Source organism: Pristiophorus japonicus, chromosome 4 (assembly GCF_044704955.1).
Source record: "Pristiophorus japonicus isolate sPriJap1 chromosome 4, sPriJap1.hap1, whole genome shotgun sequence".
In the NCBI taxonomy this organism is placed as follows: Eukaryota; Metazoa; Chordata; class Chondrichthyes; family Pristiophoridae; genus Pristiophorus; species Pristiophorus japonicus.
This window is the reverse complement of record NC_091980.1, coordinates 306,500,506-306,524,967: the sequence shown is the minus strand read 5'-3', so window position 1 is coordinate 306,524,967 and position 24,462 is coordinate 306,500,506. Positions and strand designations below refer to the sequence as shown.

Below are 24,462 nucleotides of genomic sequence, written 5' to 3'. Positions count from 1 at the left end.
CAGCAATGGTCCGACCAACTCACCCATGCCAGAGTTTGATCTCAGACGATCAACCAGGGAGCGTAGGGCCCCGGATCGTCTCAACTGGTAAATAATTTGTATCAAAGACTTTGCGGCGGGGGGGGGGGGGGGGGGGGGGGAGTGATGTTATGTATGTAAACATTGTAACTATGTAAGACTTGCCACCAGAGGGCGCAATTGTTGGAGGCCCAAGGGTCACCTGCACACCTCATGCAAGGGAGTATAAAAGGTTGTCTGCCATGCTGCTTAGGCACCCTGGAGTTGTATTAAAGAGACTACAGTCACGTCAGTTTTAGCTCACAGTACTCAGTCTTGTGGAGTTCTTCCATACTTAATACTAACATGATTCCAATTGATATTTGGGTAATTAAAGTCCCCCAATGTCACCACTCTATCGTTCTTGCACAACCTCTTTCTTTCTCTCTCACTATTTGGAGGCCTATAGAATAGACCCAACAGCGTGATCATACCATTTTTGCTTCTCAACTCTAACCAAATAGATTCTGTCCTTGCCCCCTCAAGGGCATCCTCTCTTTCTAACACTACAATGTATTTGCTAATCAGTACTGCCAACCCACCTCCCTTTTTTCCTTCCCTATCTGTGAATAGTAAGCCCCCAGTCCTCACCATTTTTAAGCCACATTCCATTATTTCCATTACATCATATTTCCACACGGCTAATTGCGCTTGTGGCTCACCAACCTTATTCACCACACTTTGTTTGTTTACATACATGCATTCTGAATGTGTCTTTGTATTCCTCGTAGTCCTTCTTAGTCTGCTCCTATCTAATATGGTACTACTTCCTTCTCCTGTACTATCCAACACTCTTACTCTTGTACGCACCTTATTCCTCTTTTCTACTTCTAAATACCAGTGTCCACCACACTGCCAATTTAGTTTAAACCCTCCCCAACCACACTAGAGAATCTCACCTCAAGGGCATTGGTCCCAGTCCTGTTGAGGTGCAACCCATCCCTGTTGAATAGGTACCTCCTGCCCCAGAACTGATCCCAATGCCCAAACAATCTGAAGCCCGCCCTCCTGCACCATGCCTCAAACACAGAAAATAGGTGCAGGAGTAGGCCATTCGGCCCTTCAAACCTCCACCACCATTCGATAAGATCATGGCTGATCATCACTTCAGTACCCCTTTCCTGCTTTCTCTCCATAACCCTTGATCCCTTTAGCCGTAATTGCCATATCTAACTCCCTCTTGAACATATCCAACGAATTGGCATCAACAACTCTCTGCGGTAGAGAATACCACAGGTTAACAACTCTCTGAGTGAAGAAGTTTCTCCTCATCTCGGTCCTAAATGGCTTACCCCTTATCCTTAGACTGTGTACCCTGGTTCTGGACTTCCCCAACATCGGGAACATTCTTCCTGCATCGAACCTGTCCAGTCCCGTCAGTATTTTATATGTTTCTATGAGATCCCCTCTCATTCTTCTAAACTCTAGTGAATACAGGCCCAGTCCATCCAGTCTCTCCTCATATGTCAATCCTGCCATCCCGGGAATCAGTCTGGTGAACCTTCGCTGCACTCCCTCAATACCAAGAACATCCTTCCTCAGATTAGGAGACCAAAACTGAACACAATATTCCAGGTGAGGCCTCACCAAGGCCCTGTACAACTGCAGTAAGACCTCCCTGCTCCTATACTCAAATCCCCTAGCTTTGAAGGCCAACATGCCATTTGCCTATTTTACCGCCTGCTGTACCTGCATGACAACTTTTAATGACTGATGTACCAAGACACCCACGTCTCATTGCACTTCCCCTTTTCCTAATCTGCCGCCATTCAGATAATATTCTGCCTTCGTGTTTTTGCCACCAAAGTGGATAACCTCACATTTATCCACATTATACTGCATCTGCCATGCATTTGCCCACTCACCTAACCAGTCTAAGTCACTCTGCAGCCTCTTGGCATCCTCCTCGCAGCTCACACCACCACCCAGCTTAGTGCCATCTGCAAACTTGGAGATATTACACTCAATTCCTTCATCTAAATCATTGATGTATATTGTAAATAGCTGGGCTCCCAGCACTGAGCTCTGCGGCACTCCACTAGTCACTGCCTGCCATTCTGAAAAGGACCCGTTTATCCCAATTCTCTGCTTCCTGTCTGCCAACTTGCTCTCTATCCACGCCAATACATTATCCCTAATACCATGTGCTTTAATTTTGCACACCAATCTCTTGTGTGGGACCTTGTCAAAAGCCTTTTGAAAGTCCAAATACACCACATCCACTGGTTCTCCCTTGTCCACTCTACTAGTTACATCCTCAAAAAATTCTAGAAGATTTGTCAAGCATGATTTCCCTTTCATAAATCCATGCCGACTTGGACCGATTCTGTCACTGCTTTCCAAATGCGCTGCTATTTCATTTTTAACAATTGATTCTAACATTTTCCCCACCACTGATGTCAGGCTAACTGGTCTATAATTCCCCATTTTCTCTCTCCCTCCTTTCTTAAAAAGTGGTGTTACATTAGCTACCCTCCAGTCCATAGGAACTGATCCAGAGTCGATAGACTGCTGGAAAATGATCACCACTGCATCCATTATTTCTGGGGCCACTTCCTTAAGTACTCTGGGATGCAGACTATCAGGCCCCGGGGATTTATCGGCCTTCAATCCCATCAATTTCCCTAACACAATTTCATGGCTAATAAGGATTACCTTCAGTTCCTCCTTCTCACTAGACCCTTTGTCCCCTAGTATTTCCAGAAGGTTATTAGTGTCTTTCTTCGTGAAGACAGAACCAAAGTATTTGTTCAATTGGTCTGCCATTTCTTTGTTTCCCATTATAAATTCACCTGATTCTGACTGCAAGGGACCTACGTTCGTCTTCACTAATCTTTTTCTCTTCACATATCTATAGAAGCTTTTGCAATCAGTTTTTCTGTTCCCTGCAAGCTTCCTCTCGTACTCTATTTTCCCCCTCCTAATTAAACCCTTTGTCCTCCTCTGCTGAATTCTAAATTTCTCCCAGTCCTCAGGTTTGCTGCTTTTTCTGGCCAATTTATATGCCACTTCCTTGGAGTTAACACTATTCTTAATTTCCCTTGTTAGCCACCTTCCCCTTTTTATTTTTACTCCAGACCGGGATGTCCAATTGTTGAAGTTCATCCATGTGATCTTTAAATGTTTGCCATTGCCTATCTACCGTCAACCCCTTAAGTATAATTCGCCAGTCTATTCCAGCCAATTCACGTCTCATACCATCAAAGTTACGTTTCCCTAAGTTCAGGACCCTAGTCTCTGAATTAACTGTGCCACTCTCCATTTTAGTAAAGAATTCTACCATATTATGGTCATTCTTCCCCAAGGGGCCTCGCACAAGAAGCTGATAATTAGTTCTTTCTCATTACACATCACCCAGTCTAGGATGGCCAGCCCTCTCGTTGGTTCCTCGACAGTGGTCTAGAAAACCATCCCTAACACAATCCAGGAAATCCTCCTCCACCGTATTGCTACCAGTTTAGTTAGCCAAATCTATATGTAGATTAAAGTTGCCCATGATAACTGTTGTACCCTTATTGCATGCATCCCTAATTTCTTGTTTGATGCTGTCCCCAACCTCACTACTACTGTTTGGTGGTCTGTACACAACTCCCAATAGCATTTCCTGCCCTTTGGTATTCCACAGCTCTACCCATACAGATTCCACATCATCCAAGCTAATGCCCTTCCTTACTATTGCGTTAATTTCCTCTTTAACCAGCAATGCTACCCCACCTCCTTTTCCTTTCTATCAAGCCACACATTGATCCTCCCTATCTTCCTATTTCTACTCTCGCTGGCACATGGCACTGGGAGTAATCCAGAGATTACTACCTTCAAGGTCCTACTTTTTAACTTCCTCCCTCGCTCCTAAAAGTCTGACTGCAGGACCTCAATACCTGCACTTTCTATATCGTTGGTAGCGACATGTACCACAACTTTTGGCTCACTTCCTTCAACCCTGCAGAATATTCTGCACCCTCTACGTGATGAGCTTTTGTTAAAGTTTTTGGATTAGAATTTCTGGTAAAGATTGTGATTGGATTAGAACTTTTGGCAGGTTACGATTGGATTTGAATTTCTGGTAAAGCTTAATTGATATAGATTAGAATTTTTCCTGAGAACAGGAATTGGATTAGAGCTTCAGATAAGAATTGGGGCTAGATAGGAATATGGTTGTATTAGAACATCTGGTTTCTAATTATAACACTTTTATATTATGGATCTTTTAATTTAAACTGGTTAGGTCATAGAATGGTTACAGCACAAAAGGAGGCCATTTGGCCCATCGAGCCCATTTGGCCCATCGAGCCCATGGCAGCTCTCTGCAAGAGCATTTCAGCTAGTCCCACTCCCCCTCTCTTTCCTTGTAACCCTGCAACTTTCTTTCCTGCAGGTACTTATCCAATTCCCTTTCTAAAGCCACGATTGAGTCTGCCTCCACCACCCTTTCAGGCAGAGCATTCCAGATCCTAACCACTCGCTGCGTAGAAAAGCTTTTCCTCATGTCGCCTTTGGTTCTTCTGCCAAACACCTTAAATCTGTTCTCAACCCTTCTGCTAATGGGAACAGATTTTTTTCAATGTAAATTACAGTTGGTGACTCTTAGATTTCCTTTGTCCCTTTGTCTTTGTTGTGTGTGTAGGTGGGTAGTAGAGTAAACTCGTATTTCTCTTCGAAGTCTCTACGTGGATAAACGCAAAAGAAATTCTTTCCTTGTTATGAAATTTTGGGGTACTCCACTAGCTTTTGATCTAAAGACAACCAATTACAAATGCTCTGAAGGTCATTTCTTATTTTTTTTAATAAAACTCCGGGATGTGGGCGTCACTGGCAAGGCCAGCATTTATTGCCCATCCCTCATTGTCCTTGAAAAGTTGGTGGTGAGCCTACTTCTTGAACTGTGTGGTGAAGGTGCTCCCACAGTGCTATTAGCGAGGGTGTTCCAGGATTTTGACCCAGCGATGATGAAGGAACGGCCGATATATTTCCAAGTTGGGATGGTGTGTAAGTTGGAGGGGAACCTGGTGGTGATGGTAGGCTTCCATCAGACAAGTATCAAACAATGCAAGCTTGCAGACATAGTTGTTAAACCTATCAGTGGAGCCATCAAGAAAACAAGATTGGCCGAGAATTTCCTTGGAGGTGCTCCCATTCCGCTTTGTAACTTCACAGGAAGTTTGGAGGAAACTCCACTTGTGTGTAAACAGGATTTCCGCCACATGTCCAGGGAAGTTATGGCAGTAGCAAGGGAGCAATGCCAAGGAACTTCCAACCTTTGTTTGACAAATCTTTTCTCAGTGCATATGGTTTCAGCACTAGGAGTTCCTGAATAGTGCAGATGGTGCCAGCTCAATAACATGGAATGCAAACACTGTGTCTTTGACCCATTTTGTTTGACAGTTGTATATACATTCCCTGCTCAGAACGAAATAAATACACCAAGATTTTGGCCATATTTTGATTTCACCTAGCTGAACTGGAGCTATATGACATGGCTCTGAGGTAGAACTTCATGGAGCTGAAAACTTCATATTATGTCAATCCAAGATCCAGTTAAAGGATTCAGAAACAATGTAAAAGTGAAAGTGAAGTGCTATATTAATTTTATTATGCTGATTTAATTTGCTTCTGTATAAATGTACACATTACAATAAATGTGATTTTAAAACTTAATCTGACATATATGGTGCTTTCCCACCTATTCGGGCTATCAGAAGAGTATGGTGGGCATCCCAAATATATCTTTCCAGTGTTTAATCTCAATGTCTTGTGGTAGCATTTGGGGTTCAAACAAAGAGCTTGTACCCAAGTTCTAAAATATTCCAGGCATAATAATATTTCCTAGGGCTTTTCCTTTATTTATCCAATCTTCTTTTACAGTGTCAGCTGTGGCTCAGTGGATAGCACACTCACCTCTGAGTCAGAAGGTTGTGGGTTCAAGACTTGAGCACATAAAATCTAGGCTGACACTCCAGTACAGTGCTAAGGGACGGCAAGAGGTGCCGTCTTTCGGCTGAGAAGATAAACCGAGGCCTCATCTGCCCTCTCAGGTGGATGTAAAAGATCCCGTGGCGACTATTTTGAAGAAGAGCAGGAGCATTATCCCCGGTGTCCTGGCCAATATTTATCCCTCAATCAACATCACTGAAACAGATTATCTGGTCTTTATCACATTGCTGTTTTTGGGAGCTTGCTGTGCATATATTGGCTGCCACATTTCTCACATTACAACAGTGTCTACACTTTAAAAAGTACTTCATTGCCTGTAAAGAGCTTCGTGACCTCTGGTGGCCGTGAAAGGCGCTATAGAAATGCAAGTCTTTCTTCAAGTCTTCCTTTTTAAATGTCAGAATTATCTAAAGAACAGTTCAGAAATGACTGACACAGACACTGGAATAAACTGTTTTGTGGGGTAGAAAAAAAATATTTGTTGTATTATTTCTTGAAGTGAAACTGAAGCAGAACACAGCCATAAACATAGAAACATATAAAATAGGTGCAGGAGTAGGCCATTCGGCCCTTCGAGCCTGCATCGCCATTCAACTTCAGTACCCCCTTCCTGCTTTCTCGCCATAACCCTTGATCCCCCTAGTAGTAAGGATTACATCTAACTCCTTTTTGAATATATTTAGTGAATGGCCTCAACAACTTTCTGTGGTAGAGAATTCCACAGATTCACCACTCCCTGGGTGAAGAAGTTTCTCCTCATCTCGGTCCTAAATGGCTTACCCCTTATCCTTAGACTGTGACCCCTGGTTCTGGACTTCCCTAACATTGGGAACATTCTTCCTGCATCTAACCTGTCTAAACCCGTCAGAATTTTAAATGTTTCCATGAGATCCCCTCTCATTCTTCTGAACTCCAATGAATACAAGCCCAGTTGATCCAGTCTTTCTTGATATGTCAGTCCCGCCATCCCGGGAATCAATCTGGTGAACCTTCGCTGCACTCCCTCAATAACAAGAATGTCCTTCCTCAACATGACATAAATCAAAAAATAAATGCAACACTGCATTATAACATACCTGTTGTGCAAATATCATTACAATTATATTGCTATATAAATAAAAGTTATTATTATTACATTGATTAGTTAGGGTAAACCTAACTACAACTTTTTCAGTTAACAGCTTGGCAAGAATGATTGTAATTCTATACTGAAGGTTCCCTTATTGCTCACGTTGTGACCTAGTTCGATCGGGCTTGTCCGAGTGCGATCTCCAACAACCGTTTGATCATAGTGGAGTGCGTGTCATGGAACAGCAAGCCATCTACTTCCATGCCCAGATTCCCAGTTTTCCCGCTTCGTATTCCATGTTTCACCAGCAACTCCAGCAGCTTTTCTTCCTGGGGACAGATGAAAAGATTGACCACAGAGCTGAGAGGTTATATACATCAGTAAATATTGAACAGGCTGAGGTTCTTTTCTCTGGAAAAGAGAAGGCTGAGAGGTGACCTGATCGAGCTCTTTAAGATTATGAAAGGGTTCGATAGGGTTGATGTAGAGAAGATGTTTCCACTTGTTGGGGGAAGGGGGGGGACCAGAACTGGAGGCCATAAATATATGATACACTAATAAATCCAATTGGGAATTCAGGAGAAACTTCTTTATCCAGAGAGTGGTGATAATGTGCACTCGCTACCACAGGGAGTGGTTGAGGCAAATATCATTGACGCAATTAAGGAAATGGTAGACAAACACGCGAGGGAGAAAGGAATAGAAGGTTATGCTGATGAAAAGAGGTGGGAGGATGCTCGTGTGGAGCATAAACGCCAGCATAGACCAGTTGGGCTGTGCTGTAAACTCGATGTAACTCAATGTATCATTCACTATAATCCAAACAAAAGGATAGAGCATTGAGTCAGCAAGTATGCATTCCTACCTCCAGCGTGCTGCTACGTCTGTACAACACAATGGTAGAACATGGCTTCACCCCTACAATTACACAAAAGATGTCTTCCAGATATTACCGAGAACTGAAGAGAAACTGCTTCATTGAGGGAAGAGATGAATAAAATAAATCAAAAGGGTCAACTAACCTATACTGTTCCTATCATTAAAAGCTAGTCGACGGGTACAAAAAATAATTAAAAAGGCTAATGGCCTTTATCTCAAGGGGGCCGGAATACGAAAAAGTAAAAGTTATGTTACAGTTACATAAAGCTCTGGTTAGAACCCAATCTACTGGAGTAACTGCGTTCAGTTCTGGGCACCACACCTCAGGAAGGATATATTGGCCTTGGAGGGAGTGCAGCGTAGGTTCAGCACAACGATACATGGGTTGCCAACATCCCCAGCATTGACGCACTGACCACACTCGACCAGCTCCGTTGGGCAGGCCACATTGTTCGCGTGCCAGACACGAGACGCCCTAAGCAAGCGCTCTACTCGGAACTCCTTCACGGCAAATGAGCCAAAGGTGGGCAGAGGAAATGTTACAAGGGCACCCTCAAAGCCTCCCTGATAAAGTGCAACATCCCCACTGACACCTGGGAGCCCCTGACCAAAGTGGAGGAAGTACATCCGGGAGGGCGCTGAGCACCTCGAGTCTCATCGCCGAGAGCATGCAGAAGACAAGCGCAGGCAGTGGAAAGAGCATGCGGCAAACCAGACTCCTCACCCACCCTTTCCTTCCGGTCACCTGTCACATTAATTCCCCGCTCCAGTCGGACTCCGACATCTCCGTCCTCGGCCTCCTACACTGTTCCAATGAAGCTCATCGCAAGCTCGAAGAACAGCACCTCATCTTTTGTACAGCCTTCTGGACTCAACATCGAGTTCAACAATTTCAGATAACCTCTGCCCATTTTTGGCTCTCTACTCCCCCGCACCCCCACCCCCCCTCAATCTTATGTTATTTTTCTCTTTGTCTCTAATGGCAGCTGGTCATTATTCCGCCATTCACACCCTATCTAGACTAACGTTTTTCTAACTTCTGTCACTACCATTTGAATTCGGCCCATCATCCCTTTTGTCTCTCTAATCTCTCCTGCCTTCCACCCTGTCACAGACCTTCCCTGTTGCTCTTTCTTCCCCTCCCCCTTTTAGTGTTCATTAAGAATCTGTTCTTTCCGAACATTCACCAGTTCTGACGAAGGGTCATCGACCTGAAATGTTAACTCTGTTTTTCTCTCCAGAGATGTTCCTGACCCACTGAGATTTCCAGCATTTTTTGTTTTTATTTCAGGTTCCAGCATCCGCAGTATTTTGCTTTTGTGTTGATAGATTTTTATTGGGCAAGGGTATTAAGGGATATGGAACAAAGGTGGGGAAATGGAGTTAAGATACAGATCAGCCATGATCTAATTGAATGGAAGAGCAGGCTCGAGGTGCTGAATGGCCTACGCCTGTTCCTATGTTCTCTATGTTCTTTAAGCCGGTTGCCTAACCAACAAGAGTTATTGCACTTCAAAGTAATTTATTGGACATAAAGCACTTTGGGATGCTTTGGAGAGACAGGATAAAGCACTATATAAATGCAAGCCTTTCCTTCTTGATGAGAGATAGTGAAACAGGCCAATTACAGTGACAACTTGCATTTATATAGCGCCTTTCACATAGGAAAACGTCCCAAGGCATGTGGCGGGAGTGTAATCAGACAAAAAATTGACACCGAGTCAAAGATTTATGAGGAAAGGTTGAGGAGGTTGGGCCTCTACTCATTGGAATTCAGAAGAATGAGAGGTGATCTTATTGAAACGTATAAGATTATGAGGGAGCTTGACAAGGTGGATGCAGAGAGGATATTTCCACTGGTGGGGGAGACTAGAACTAGGGGGGCATGATCTTAGAATAAGGGCCGCCCATTTAAAACTGACATGAAAAGGAATTTCTTCTCTCAGAGGGTTGTAAATCTGTGGAATTCGCTGCCTCAGAGAACTGTGGAAGCTGGGACATTGAATAAATTTAAGACAGAAATAGACAGCTTCTCAACTGATAAGGGATTAAGGGGTTATGGGGAGCGGGCGGGGAAGTGGAGCTGAGTCCATGATTGGATCAGCCATGATTAAAAGTCGTATTAAATGGCGGAGCAGGCTCGAGGGGCCATGTGGCCGACTCCTGCTCTTATTTCTTATTAAAGGAGGAGACATTAATAGTAGTAGTGAGGTTGGGGACAGCATCAAAGAAGAAATAAGGGATGTGTGCAATAAAGGTACAGCAGTTATCATGGGCGACTTTAATCTACATATTGATTGGGCTAACCAAACTGCTAGCAATGCAGTGGAGGAGGATTTCCTGGAGTGTATTAGGGATGGTTTTCTAGACCAATATGTCGAGGAACCAACTAGAGGGCTGGCCATCCTAGACTGGGTGATGTGTAATGAGAAGGGACTAATTAGCAATCTTGTTGTGCGAGGCCCCTTGGGGAAGAGTGACCATAATATGGTAGAATTCTTTATTAAGATGGAGAGTGACACAGTGAATTTGCAAACTAGGGTCCTGAACTTAAGGAAAAGTAACTTCGACGGTATGAGGCGTGAATTGGCTAAAATAGATTGGCAAAGGATACTTAAAGGGTTGACGGTGGATAAGCAATGGCAAAGATTTAAAGATCACATGGATGAACTTCAGCAATTGTACATCCCTGTCTGGAGTAAAAATAAAACGGGAAAGATGGCTTCACCATGGCTAACAAGGGAAATTAAGGATTGTGTTAAAACCAAGGAAGAGGCATATAAATTGGCTAGAAAAAGTAACAAACCTGAGGACTGGGAGAAATTTAGACTTCAACAGAGGAGACTAAGGGTTTAATTAAGAGGGGGAAAATAGAGTACGAGAGGAAGCTTTCAGAGAACATAAAAACTGACTGCAAAAGCTTCTATAAATATGTGAAAAGAAAAAGATTAATGAAGACAAATGTAGGTCCCTTGCAGTCAGATTCAGGTGAATTTATAATGGGGAACAAAGAAAGGGCAGACCAATTGAACAAATACTTCGGTTCTGTCTTCACGAAGGAAGACACAAATAACCTTCCGAACGTACTAGGGGACAGTGGGTCTAGTGAGAAGGAGGAACTGAAGGATATCCTTATTAGAAATTGTGTTAGGGAAATTGATGGGATTGAAGGCCGATAAATCCCTGGGACCTGATAGTCTACATCCCAGAGTACTTAAGGAAGTGGCCCTACAAATAGTGGATGCATTGGTGATCATTTGCCAACAGTCTATCGACTCTGGATCAGTTCCTATGGACTGGAGGGTAGCTAATGTAACACCACTTTTTAAAAAAGGAGAGAGAAAACAGGTAATTATAGACTGGTTAGCCTGACATCAGTAGTGTGGAAAATGTTGGAATCAATCATTAAGGATGAAATAGCAGCACATTTGGAAAGTAGTGACAGGATCGGTCCAAGTCAGCATGGATTTATGAAAGGGAAATCATGCTTGACGAATCTTCTGGAATTTTTTGAGGATGTAACTAGCAGAGTGGACAAAGGAGAACCAGTGGATGTGGTGTATTTGGACTTTCAAAAGGCTTTTGACAAGGTCCCACACAAGAGATTGGTGTGCAAAATCAAAGCACATGGTATTGGGGGCAATGTACTGATATGGATAGAGAACTGGTTGGCAGACAGGAAGCAGAGAGTCGGGATAAATGGGTCCTTTTCAGAATGGCAGGCAGTGACTAGTGGAGTGCCGCAGGACTCAGTGCTGGGACCCCAGCTATTTACAATATACATTAACGATTTAGATGAAGGAATGGAGTGTAATATCTCCAAGTTTGCAGATGACACTAAACTGGGTGGCGGTGTGAGCTGTGAGGAGGACGCTAAGAGGCTGCAGGGTGACTTGGACAGGTTATGTGAGTGGGCAAATACATGGCAGATGCAGTATAATGTGAATAAATGTGAGGTTATCCATTTTGGGAGCAAAAACACGAAGGCAGATTATCTGAATGGCGGCAGATTAGGAAAAGGGGAGGTACAATGAGACCTGGGTGTCATGGTTCATCAGTCATTGAAGGTTGGCATACAGGTACAGCAGGCGGTGAAGAAGGCAAATGGTATGTTGGCTTTCATAGCTAGGGGGATTTGAGTATAGGAGCAGGGAGGCCTTACTGCAGTTGTACAGGGCCTTAGTGAGGCCTCACCTGGAATATTGTGTTCAGTTTTTGTCTCCTAATCTGAGGAAGGACGTTCTTGGTGATGAACGTATCGCGCGTGCTGCCAGGGTATCTCGCATCGACTGACAATGATGCGCTGTTTGTCGTCACACACGAGCTGCACATTGATAAGAGTGGAAACCTTTCCTATTTCGATACTTCTCAGAATCCGCCACAGTTGCTCACAAGGCTATGTGGGTACAATCAATGCAGCCTGTACCTTTGGGAAGCCGGCAATCCTGAAGAAACCCACAGCCCTCTCATGGATCGGTTGTACGGTCATTGGGAAATTGATGAAGTCATTCCTTCGCGCATACAGTGCAGCCGTGACCTGGTAAATGCAGCCATGTATTGCACGTTGAGAGATGGCACACACATCTCCAGTTGTAGCCTGAAACGATCCCGAGGCATAGAAAGAAAGTGCAGCTGTTACCTTCACTGCAACAGACAAGGCAGTTGGAGTTCTGCTTCTGGGCTGCAAATCTGCTCTCAGCATATCACAGATCTCAGTGACAACTTCTCTGCGGAAACGCAGCCTTTTGGCACAATCAGCCTCGCTCATGTCCAGGTACGAGCGCCTGGCTTGATATTGTCGACGTGGGTAAGGTCTCCTGCCCATCTACCTACGGGCTATGATGTTCCTGGTGCGGTGATGTAGTGAATTGATGGCGAACCATTGCATAATACGTGGTGTTGACAATGCAGCACTCATTCTGCAAATTTAAGTTTAAAACTGTCTATGTGGCTGCCTCTCCCTGTCCCTGGCCAAATGGCCTCAGTCCCCCTCACAGCTCGAAGGCTGCTTGATTTCTGTGTCTTTGCCTGCCGTCCAGTCAGACGATGCCCCTATCCTGTGGCCAAATGGCCTCAGTCCCCTCACAGCTCGAAGGCTGCTGGCTGTATCTTTGGCTGCCGTCAAGCCACTGACGCCATCCCTATCGCGTGGTCGAATGGCCTCAACCCCCTTCGCAGCTCGAAGGCTGCGTGGTTGTTTCTTCGGCTGCCGGCCAGCCACTGACGGCCGCCCCTATCGGGTGGCCGAATGATCTCAACCCACTTCGCAGCTCGAAGACTGCGTGTTGTTTCTTCGGCTGCCGGCCAGCCACTGATGGAAGGAAGGCCTGCCTGAAGCACCGCAGCTCAAAGGCTGCTTGCTGCCGCTGTTGGGCTGCCGTCGAGACACTGACGCCACCCCTGTCTCCAACATGGAAGGCCTGCCTGAAGCACAGCAGCTTGAAGGCTGCTGCTGTTTCACACAGGTAGGAACATGGATTATTTAATCTTTTCTTTGCTTATAAATTTTTATTCAGGTTGGATCTTTATTTGTATAAGTATGACTGCTGAATGATTGTAGAATTTAATTACTTCCCTTCCCCCCATTCCCTACGCCTAATTTGTAACTTACGTCTGATTTTCTAAGTGTAGGCAAGGTTTTTTCAAGCGTACAAAAATCTTCACTTACTCCATTCTAAGTTAGTTTGGAGTAAGTTTTCACTGCCTAAACTTTGAAAACAGGCATAAGTGGCCGGACACGCCCCCTTTTGAAAAAGAAATTCTGTTCCAAAGTGAAACTGTTCTAACTGACTAGAACTGGAGCAAACTAAATGCCGAGAATTGCAATTTCTAAGATACTCCATTCTAAACCAGTTGCTCCAAAAAAACAGGAGCAACTCAGGCCGAAACTTGGCCCCACGGTGAATATTTATTTTTTTAAAGGCTAAAAGGTGAGGACTGCAGTCTAGGACATCATTGGGGTGGAAAGATTAGAAAACACAACAAATCAACAAATATTGGTTTGAAAGAAAAAGAGATTTGCATTTATATAGCACCTTTCACAGCCTCAGGACGTCCCAAACGCTTAACAACCAATTAAGTACTTTTGAAATATAGTCACTGTTGTAATGTAGGAAACTTGGCAGACAATTTGTGCACAGCAAGCTCCCATAAAAAGAATATTGGCCCTGGATAGAACTCCCCATCTCTTCTTTGACAGCTTTCGGGTCTAGGGGGAGAGGGACTTATGAGGAAGGATATTCGCCTTATAGGCAGTGCAATGAAGGTTCACTGGATTGATTCCTGGGATGAGAGGATTGTCCTATGAGGAGAGATTGAGTAGATTGGGCCTGTAGTCTCTGGAGTTTAGAAGATTAAGAGGTGATCTTAATGAATGGCGAAGCAGGTTCGAAGGGCCGAATGGCCTACTCCTGCTCCTATTTCTTACCTTATCGACAGTAGGTAGTGCTGCGATATATCCATTCATTTCAGACATCTGAGGAAACCCAACCGCTTTGCGTAGGTAACGTTCGTGGATTGTACAAGTGTTGAGAATGTACAGAGCGCAGGCTATAGCATAGCCTCCCCAGTTTGATACACCTAATAAAACACATTGACATTTAATATTGCTTCTCCTGCTGTTTACAGACTGGAAGAGCTCTGTTTTGATTTCTTCACCCAGAGGGGGTGGGGGTCTGGAACTCACTGCCTGAAAGGATGGTAGAGGTAGAAACCCTCACCACATTTAAAAAATACTTGGATGTGCACATGAAGTGCCTTAACCTACAGGGCTACAGACCAAGAGCTAGAAAGTGGGAATCAGGCTGAATAGCTCTTGCGCGGACATAATGGGCTGAAATGGCCTCCTTCCGTGCTGTAAATTTCTATGATTCTATGAATTAGCAATCCTATACTCAGTATTGCATGGAAGACCAACCTTTGGACTGTCCAACGTACTGGTACAAAGTTCAGTAAACCCACCTGCGATGACGGTAAAATCTGCTTCGACGTCGCAAGCTATCAGGTCCCCGTTGTGAATGTGTTTTTTGACGGCCTCTTTCACCTTTCCCATTCCCAGTTCGTTCCCTCCATCGCCGATACCTGGAGAACAAAGAGACGTAATGGACCCTGGGGCAAGCTAGAGTACATCTACCATCAGAATGCCATATCTGGCCGACTCAGCACAGGTGCACACATCAGGGCAAGGACGCAAGCTCAGAAGAGGGAAGGTGAAGGCAGAATTTGGCTTCAATTACTTCACACAAAGGATGATGAATGTACGGAGCAGACCAATGGGCAGGGAGTGGAGGCGGACAGTCTTGGCCAATTCAAGAGGGAACTGGACAGATAACTGGCAGAGAAAGGGATTGAGGGGTAAGAGGGACAGAGTAGTATATGGTAGGCAAAATAGTCACTTCCAATCCTGCATATTTCTCTGCTCCTATTTTTGTGCACTTGCTTTCCCACAATCTTATAGATGCATAGGGACTGCAGCGGTTCAAGAAGGTGGCTCATCACCACCTTCTCAAGGGCAATTAGGGATGGGCAATAAATGCTGGCCTTGCCAGCGACACCCACATCCCAGGAGCTAATAAAAATAAATAAATATTTGGGACGGATTCCTAAGACGGTTTTCACAGAAAGTATTAACAGTACAAAAAGTATAATTTGCTGCAACTTTAGGCTGAACACTAATGATCACCACCATCAAGGAGACCTACTAAAAACCAAAGCTGCTCCAGGAATGATTAACTTTTGAAATAAAGACAGGAAATGATCTGCATCTGAAGAGATTGATAGGGTAATGTTATGGGTGGATCTTTTCGGCAGAACTCTCACCGACCCTTTTATGGGACTAACCCAGATATATTTAAGAAGGTGGAGAGGAGAGAAACAGACCGAGATTAAGGGGCTAGAAATTGCAGTGAACCGCTTGGGGTGATAACTTTTGCGGGAGCGCCAAAGATATCGTCAATTGGATGCGAACTTCCGGTTTAGCGCTCCAGGAGGGAAGTGGAGCGCTAAATCAAGCGCTACCACTTCCCTTTGAACACTAAACAAGGCAAGAGAGACGGTAGCGGCAGAGTGCTGCACAATGTGCAGTGCAGCGTTACCAAATTCACAGGCTCCTTCCCTCCCTTAAAGGGAAGGCCCAATGCTGAGATCGTTTCACGGTAAGGCTTCGACTGCTCGGCGACGGCACCTGTGATCCACGACGATCAGCCCCAGGCACTCGAACAGAGCGCAGGGCTAATCAATCGCAGCATGGGAACAATTCACAACTCAGCACAGAGGGGTGAAAATAACATTTTGGCCTACCTGACCACCAATGCTTTTAATTACCGCTCGCCAAGCAGCCAGCTGAGCTCACAACACAGCTGCCGTTATTGACGGCCGGCGATGCTGCAGGGGGCGGGAGCCAATTTAAGATCCAGGGCGATAATGGGGCGTTACGCATCGGATGACATCACGATCTCCGGGACACAGGAGATCGAGGCGCTAAGGTTTACCGCCAGCGCCAACCTGCCAGGGAAGATCGCGGGCGCCGGGCTGAGGCTGGATGTTAGGATTTGGAGCAAGAGATGATGAAGGAACGACAATAAATATCCAAATCAGGATATTGTGTGATTTGGAGGTAATGGCCTCCCTATGACTTTGCCGCTCCTGCCCTTCTAGGACACAGATCTCAGGGGAGGGCGGTGCAATTGAAATATTCTCGGTGAGTTGCTGCACCTCATCCTGTAGCTTGTACTTATTACAGCCACAGTGCGCCGATGGGGGAGGGTGTGGATAGCAAGTCCAGTGGCAGCGACGCCGGTCAAGGATGGTGTCGAGCACCTTGGGTGTAATTCTGGCTTCACCCATCCAGGCAAGTGGCGAGTGTTCCACCACACTCCAGAGTTGGCGTGCAATTCTTTCTCTCAAAGTACATGGGACAGTTTCCAACCCAATGTAAGTTTGCACTTACCAGTTGTGACGATTCCGGGGATGTCCCGTGCTGTCAGGAACAGTTTGTCAATGGGATCCACCAAATGTTTAATGTTCACTTTCCGCATATTGTAGTAATTGCCATCTGCAGCCATTCCAGCACGTTCTATCGCTATTAGATGGTCGAACCTGTTCATATTCAAATGCCATGCAAGATTACTCAATAACTTCTCAATGGCTGAACCCACATGTAAGTTACTTGTTACTGCAAGATGTCCACAACTTATGATCCACAGAACTACCATTTTTATTTATTTAAATTTCTGCCCTCTGATTCAAACCCAGTGACTTTACCGCACAATCTAGGCTGGCACCTCAGTGTAGTACTGAGGTAGGGACCCCTACTTTTACTGATGGATGATGTTGTAGAATGAATCCTAGTTTTACTGATGGGTGATGTCCCATTGTAGAATGACTCCTAGTTTTACTGGTGGCCAATGTCCCAGTGTATAAGGACCCCCAGTGTTAATGGTGGGCAATGTCCCATTACAGAATGACCCCAGTTTTACTGGTGGACAATGCCCCATAGAAACATAGGTGCAGGAGTAGGCTGTTTGGCACTTCGAGCCTGCACCACCATTCAATAAGATCATGGCTGATCATTCATCTCAGTACCCCTTTCCTGCTTTCTCTCCATACTCCGTGATCCCTTTAGCAGTAAGGGCCATATCTAACTCCCTCTTGAATATATCCAACGAACTGGCATCAACAACTCTCTGCAGTAGAGAATTCCACAGGTTAACAACTCTCTGAGTGAAGAAGTTTCTCCTCGTCTCTGTCCTAAATGGCTTACCCCTTATCCTTATCCTTAGACTGTGACCTCTGGTTCTGGACTTCCCCAACATCGGGAACATTCTTCCTGCATCTAACCTGTCCAGTCCTGTCAGAATGTTATATGTTTCTATGAGATCTCCTCTCATCCTTCTAAACTCCAGTGAATACAGGCCCAGTCCATCCAGTCTCTCCTCATATGTCAGTCCTGCCATCCCGGGAATCAGCCTGGTGAACCTTCGCTGCACTCCCTCAATACCAAGAACGTCCTTCCTCAGATTAGGAGACAAAAACTGAACACAATATTCCAGGTGAGGCCTCACCAAGGCCCTGTACAACTGCAGTAAGACCTTCATGCTCCTATACTCAAATCCCCTAGCTATGAAGGCCAACATGCCATTTGACTACTTCACCGCCTGCTGCACCTGCATGCCAACTTTCAGTGACTGATGTACCCAGGTCTCGTTGCACCTCCCCTTTTCCTAATCTGCCGCCATTCACATAAATTCTAACTTCCTGTTTTTGCCACCAAAGTGGATAACCTCACATTTATTCACATTATACTGCATCTGCCATGCATTTGTCCACTCACCTAACCTGTCCAAGTCACCCTGCAGCCTCTTAGCATCCTCCTCACAGCTCACACCACCACCCAACTTAGTGTCATCTGCAAACTTGGAGATATTACACTCAATTCCTTCATCTAAATCATTAATGTATATTGTAAATAGCTGGGGTCCCAGCACTGAGCTCTGCGGCACCCCACTAGTCACTGCCTGCCATTCTGAAAAGGACCCGTTTATCCCGACTCTCTGCTTTCTGTCTGCCAACCAGTTCTCTATCCACACCAATACATTACCCCCAATACCATGTGCTTTAATTTTGCACACCAATCTCTTGTGTGGGACCTTGTCAAAAGCTTTTTGAAAGTCCAAATATATCACATCCACCGGTTCTCCCTTGTCCACTCTACTAGTTACATCCTCAAAAAATTACAAAGATTTTATCAAGTATGATTTCGCTTTCATAAATCCATGTTGACTTGGACCGATCCTGTCACTGCTTTCCAAATGCGCTGTTATTTCATCTTTAATAATTGATTCCAATATTTTCCCTACCACTGATGTCAGGCTAACTGCTCTCTAATTACCTGTTTTCTCTCTCCCTCCTTTCTTAAAAAGTGTTGTGACATTAGCTACCCTCCAGTCCATAGGAACTGATCCAGAGTCGATAGACTGTTGGAAAATGATCACCAATGCATCCACTATTTCTAGGGCCACTTCCTTAAGTACTCTGGGATGCAGACTATCAGGCCCCGGGGATTTATCGGCCTTCAATCCCATCAATTTCCTGAACACAATTTCCCACCTAATACGGATGTCCTCAGTTCCTCCTTCTCACTAGACCCTCGGTCCCCTAGTACTTCCGGAAGGTTATTTGTGTCTTCCTTCGTGAAGACAGAACCAAAGTATTTGTTCAAGTGGTCTGCCATTTCTTTGTTTCTCATTATAAATTCATCTGAATCTGACTGCAAGGGATCTACATTTGTCTTCACTAATCTTTTTCTCTTCACATATCTATAGAAGGTTTTGCAGTCAGTTTTTATGTTCCCGCAAGCTTCCGCTCATACTCTATTTCCCCCTCCTAATTAAACCCTTTGTCCTCCTCTGCTGAATTCTAAATTTCTCCCAGTCCTCAGGTTTGCTGCTTTTTCTGGCCAATTTATATGCCTCTTCCTTGGATTTAACACTATCCTTAATTTCCCTCGTTAACCACGGTTGAGCCACCTTCCCCGTTTTACTTTTACTCCAGACAGGGATGTACAATTGCTGATGTTCATCCATGTGATCTTTAAATGTTTGCCATTGCCTATCTACCGTCAACCCTTTAAGTATCATTTGCCAGTCTATCCTAGCCAATTCACGCCTCAAACCATTGAAGTTACCTTTCCTTAAGTTCAGGACCCTAGTTTCTGAATTAACTATGTCACTCTCCATCCTAATAAAGAATTCTACCATGTTATGGTCACTCTTCCCCAAGGGGCCTCGCACAATAAGATTGTTAATTAGTCCTTTCTCATTACACATCATCCAGTCGAGGATGGCCAGCCTTCTAGTTGGTTTCTCGACATATCGGTCCAGAAAATCATCCCAAATACACTCCAGGAAATCCTCCTCCACCGTATTGCTACTAGTTTAATTAGCCCAATCTGTATGTAGATTAAAGTTGCCCATGGTAACTACTGTACCTTTATTGCACGCATCCCCAATTTCTTGTTTGATGCTGTCCCCAACCTCACTACTACTGTTTGGTGATCTGTACACAACTTCCACTAGCGTTTTCTGCCCTTTGGTATTCCGCAGCTCTACCCATACAGATTCCACATTATCCAAGCTAATGTCCTTCCTTACTATTGCATTAATTTCCTCTTTAACCAAAGAGCGTCGGCGGCAGTCGGGAGCAGCGTCGAGGAGGTACATTGGTGAGGCCTATAAAAGGCACAGCAGGGAATTCGGGGCCCAGCGTCGGCGGCAGTCGGGAGCAGCGTCGAGGAGGTGCGTGGAGAGGCCTATAAAAGACACAGCAGGGAGTCCGGGGCCCAGAGCGGCGGCAGTCGGGAGCAGCGTCGAGGAGGTGCGTGGAGAGGCCTATAAAAGGCACAGCAGGGAGTCCGGGGCCCAGCGTCGGCGGCAGTCGGGAGCAGCGTCGAGGTGCGTGGAGAGGCCTATAAAAGGCACAGCAGGGAGTCCGGGGCCCAGCGTCGGCGGCAGTCGGGAGCAGTGTCGAGGAGGTGCGTGGAGAGGCGTGGCTTGTGCAGCTACAGGGAGAAGGCAAAAAAGAAGTAGAAAGAAACAGTATGGTGACGTCACAGCCAAGGGGGTAAGTGATTGGCTGGTGATTGGTGAGTAGTTTTTCTTTTTTCTCTTCTATAACAATGAGAAAACTTTAGCATTGTTGTTGCCAATTTAAGTGTATTTAAGGGTTAAGTCATGGCAGGAGAGCTCGGTCACGGGTTTTGCTCCTCCTGTACCATATGGGAACTCAGGGACGACTCCAGTGTCCCTGACGACTACGTGTGCGGGAAGTGTATCCGCCTCCAGCTCCTGACGGACCGCGTTGCGGAGTTGGGGCTGAGGGTGGATTCACAGAATGACGTGAGTAGCACGTGTAGCGAGTTGGTCGTACCACAGGTAAAGGGTCCACAGCCAGATAGGGAATGGAAGACCAGCAGGAAGACTAGTGCAAGGTAGTGCAGGGGTCCACTGTGGTCATCCTCTTGCAAAACAGATACACTGCTTTGAGTACTGTTGAGGGGGATGACTCATCAGGGGAGGGCAGCAGCAGCCAAGTTCATGGCACCGTGGCTGGCTCTGTTGCACAGGAGGGCAGGAAAAAAGAGTGGGAGAGCGATAGTGATAGGGGATTCAATTGTAAGGGGAATAGATAGGTGTTTCTGCGGCCGCGACCGAGACTCCAGGATGGTATGTTGCCTCCCTGGTGCAAGGGTCAAGGATGTCTCGGAGCGGGTGCAGGACATTCTAAAAAGGGAGGGAGAACAGCCAGTTGTCGTGGTGCACATTGGTACCAACGACATAGGTTAAAAATAGGGATGAGGTCCTACGAAACGAATTTAAGGAGCTAGGAGCTAAATTAAAAAGTAGGACCTCAAAACTAGTAATCTCGGGATTGCTACCAGTGCCACGTGCTAGTCAGAGTAGGAATCGCAGGATAGCGCAGATGAATACGTGGCTTGAGCAGTGGTGCAGCTAGATTCAAATTCCTGGGGCATTGGAACCGGTTCTGGGGGAGGTGGGACCAGTACAAACCGGACGGTCTGCACCTGGGCAGGACCGAACCAATGTCCTAGGGGGAGCGTTTGCTAGTGCTGTTGGGGAGGAGTTAAACTAATATGGCAGGGGATGGGAACCAATGCAGGGAGACAGAGGGAAACAAAAAGGAGACAAAAGCAAAAGACAGAAAGGAGATGAGGAAAAGTGGAGGGCAGAGAAACACAAGGCAAAGAACAAAAAGGGCCACTGTACAGCAAAATTCTAAAAGGACAAATGGTGTTAAAAAAACAAGCCTGAAGGCTTTGTGTCTTAATGCAAGGAGTATCCGTAATACGGTGTATGAATTAACTGTGCAAATAGATGTTAATAAATATGATGTGATTGGGATTACAGAGACGTGGCTCCAGGATAATCAGAGCTGGGAACTCATCATCCAGGGGTATTCAACATTCAGGAAGGATAGAATAAAAGGAAAAGGAGGTGGGGTAGCATTGCTGGTTAAAGAGGAGATTAATGCAATAGTTAGGAAGGACATTAGCTTGGATGATGTGGAATCTATATGGGTAGAGCTGCAGAACACCAAAGGGCAAAAAACATTTATGGGAGTTGTGTACAGACCTCCAAACTGTAGTAGTGATGTTGGGGAGGGCATCAAACAGGAAATTAGGGGTGCATGTAATAAAGGTGCAGCAGTTATCATGGGTGACTTTAATATGCACATAGATTGGGCTAACCAAACTGGAAGTAATACGGTGGAGGAGGATTTCCTAGAGTGCATAAGGGATGGTATTCTAGACCAATATGTCGAGGAACCAATTAGGGGGGAGGCCATCTTAGACTGGGTGTTGTGTAATGAGAGAGGATTAATTAGCAATCTCGTTGTGTGAGGCACCTTGGGGAAGAGTGACCATAATATGGTGGAATTCTGCATTAGGATGGAGAATGAAACAGTTAATTCAGAGACCATGGTCCAGAACTTAAAGAAGGGTAACTTTGAAGGTATGAGGCGTGAATTGGCTAGGATTGATTGGCGAATGATACTTAAGGGGTTGACTGTGGATGGGCAATGGCAGACATTTAGAGACCGCATGGATGAACTACAACAATTGTACATTCCTGTTTGGCGTAAAAATAAAAGAGGGAAGGTGGCTCAACCGTGGCTATCAAGGGAAATCAGGGATAGTATTAAAGCCAAGGAAGTGGCCTACAAATTGGCCAGAAATAGCAGCGAACCCGGGGACTGGGAGAAATTTAGAACTCAGCAGAGGAGGACAAAGGGTTTGATTAGGGCAGGGAAAATGGAGTACGAGAAGAAGCTTGCAGGGAACATTAAGACGGATTGCAAAAGTTTCTATAGATATGTAAAGAGAAAAAGGTTAGTAAAGACAAACGTAGGTCCCCTGCAGTCAGAATCAGGGGAAGTCATAATGGGGAACAAAGAAATGCATGACCAATTGAACAAGTACTTTGGTTCGGTATTCACTAAGGAGGACACAAACAACCTTCCGGATATAAAAGGGGTCAGAGGGTCTAGTAAGGAGGAGGAACTGAGGGAAATCCTTATTAGTCGGAAAATTGTGTTGGGGAAATTGATGGGATTGAAGGCCGATAAATCCCCAGGGCCTGATGGACTGCATCCCAGAGGATGTGGCCTTGGAAATAGCGGATGCATTGACAGTCATTTTCCAACATTCCATTGACTCTGGATCAGTTCCTATCGAGTAGTGGGTAGCCAATGTAACCCCACTTTTTAAAAAAGGATGGAGAGGGAAAACAGGGAATTATAGACCGGTCAGCCTGACATTGGTAGTGGGTAAAATGATGGAATCAATTATTAAGGATGTCATAGCAGCGCATTTGGAAAGAGGTGACATGATAGGTCCAAGTCAGCATGGATTTGTGAAAGGGAAATCATGTTTGACAAATCTTCTGGAATTTTTTGAGGATGTTTCCAGTAGAGTGGACAAGGGAGAACCAGTTGATGTGGTATATTTGGACTTTCAGAATGCTTTCGACAAGGTCCCACACAAGAGATTAATGTGCAAAGTTAAAGCACATGGCATTGGGGGTAGTGTGCTGACATGGATTGAGAACTAGTTGTCAGACAGGAAGCAAAGAGTAGGAGTAAATGGGTACTTTTCAGAATGGCAGGCAGTAACTAGTGGGGTACCGCAAGGTTCTGTGCTGGGGCCCCAGCTGTTTACACTGTACATTAATGATTTAGACGAGGGGATTAAATGTAGTATCTCCAAATTTGCGGATGACACTAAGTTGGGTGGCAGTGTGAGCTGCGAGGAGGATGCTATGAGGCTGCAGAGCGACTTGGATAGGTTAGGTGAGTGGGCAAATGCATGGCAGATGAAGTATAATGTGGATAAATGTGAGGTTATCCACTTTGGTGGTAAAAACAGAGAGACAGACTATTATCTGAATGGTGACAGATTAGGAAAAGGGGAGGTGCAACGAGACCTGGGTGTCATGGTACATCAGTCATTGAAGGTTGGCCTGCAGGTACAGCAGGCGATTAAGAAAGCAAATGGCATGTTGGCCTTCATAGCGAGGGGATTTGAGTACAGGGGCAGGGAGGTGTTGCTACAGTTGTACAGGTGAGGCCACACCTGGAGTATTGTGTACAGTTTTGGTCTCCTAACTTGAGGAAGGACATTCTTGCTATTGAGGGAGTGCAGCGAAGGTTCACCAGACTGATTCCCGGGATGGCGGGACTGACCTATCAAGAAAGACTGGATCAACTGGGCTTGTATTCACTGGAGTTCTGAAGAATGAGAGGGGACCTCATAGAAACGTTTAAAGTTCTGACGGGTTTAGACAGGTTAGATGCAGGAAGAATGTTCCCAATGTTGGGGAAATCCAGAACCAGGGGTCACAGTCTAAGGATAAGGGGTAAGCCATTTAGGACCGAGATGAGGAGAAACTTCTTCACCCAGAGAGTGGTGAACCTGTGGAATTCTCTACCACAGAAAGTTGTTGAGGCCAATT

General features: G+C 45.3%; 1 protein-coding gene across 2 annotated transcripts in view; it reads right to left on the bottom strand.

The window, feature by feature from the left end:
* dglucy (D-glutamate cyclase) overlaps nucleotides 1–24,462 on the bottom strand; it is a 99,952-nt gene that overhangs the window by 6,337 nt on the left and 69,153 nt on the right. The window contains exons 10-13 of one of the 2 annotated variants that reach the window (XM_070879672.1): nucleotides 16,884–17,032; nucleotides 14,897–15,016; nucleotides 14,364–14,515; nucleotides 7,220–7,386 (exon numbers count right to left, since the gene is read on the bottom strand). In XM_070879672.1, the coding sequence (XP_070735773.1) occupies nucleotides 7,228–7,386; nucleotides 14,364–14,515; nucleotides 14,897–15,016; nucleotides 16,884–17,032 (580 nt within the window). In that variant the 3' untranslated portion in view covers nucleotides 7,220–7,227. Of the gene's footprint in view, nucleotides 1–6,448; nucleotides 7,387–14,363; nucleotides 14,516–14,896; nucleotides 15,017–16,883; nucleotides 17,033–24,462 lie in introns of those variants that run through there. The other variant, XM_070879673.1, reaches the window with a different exon arrangement.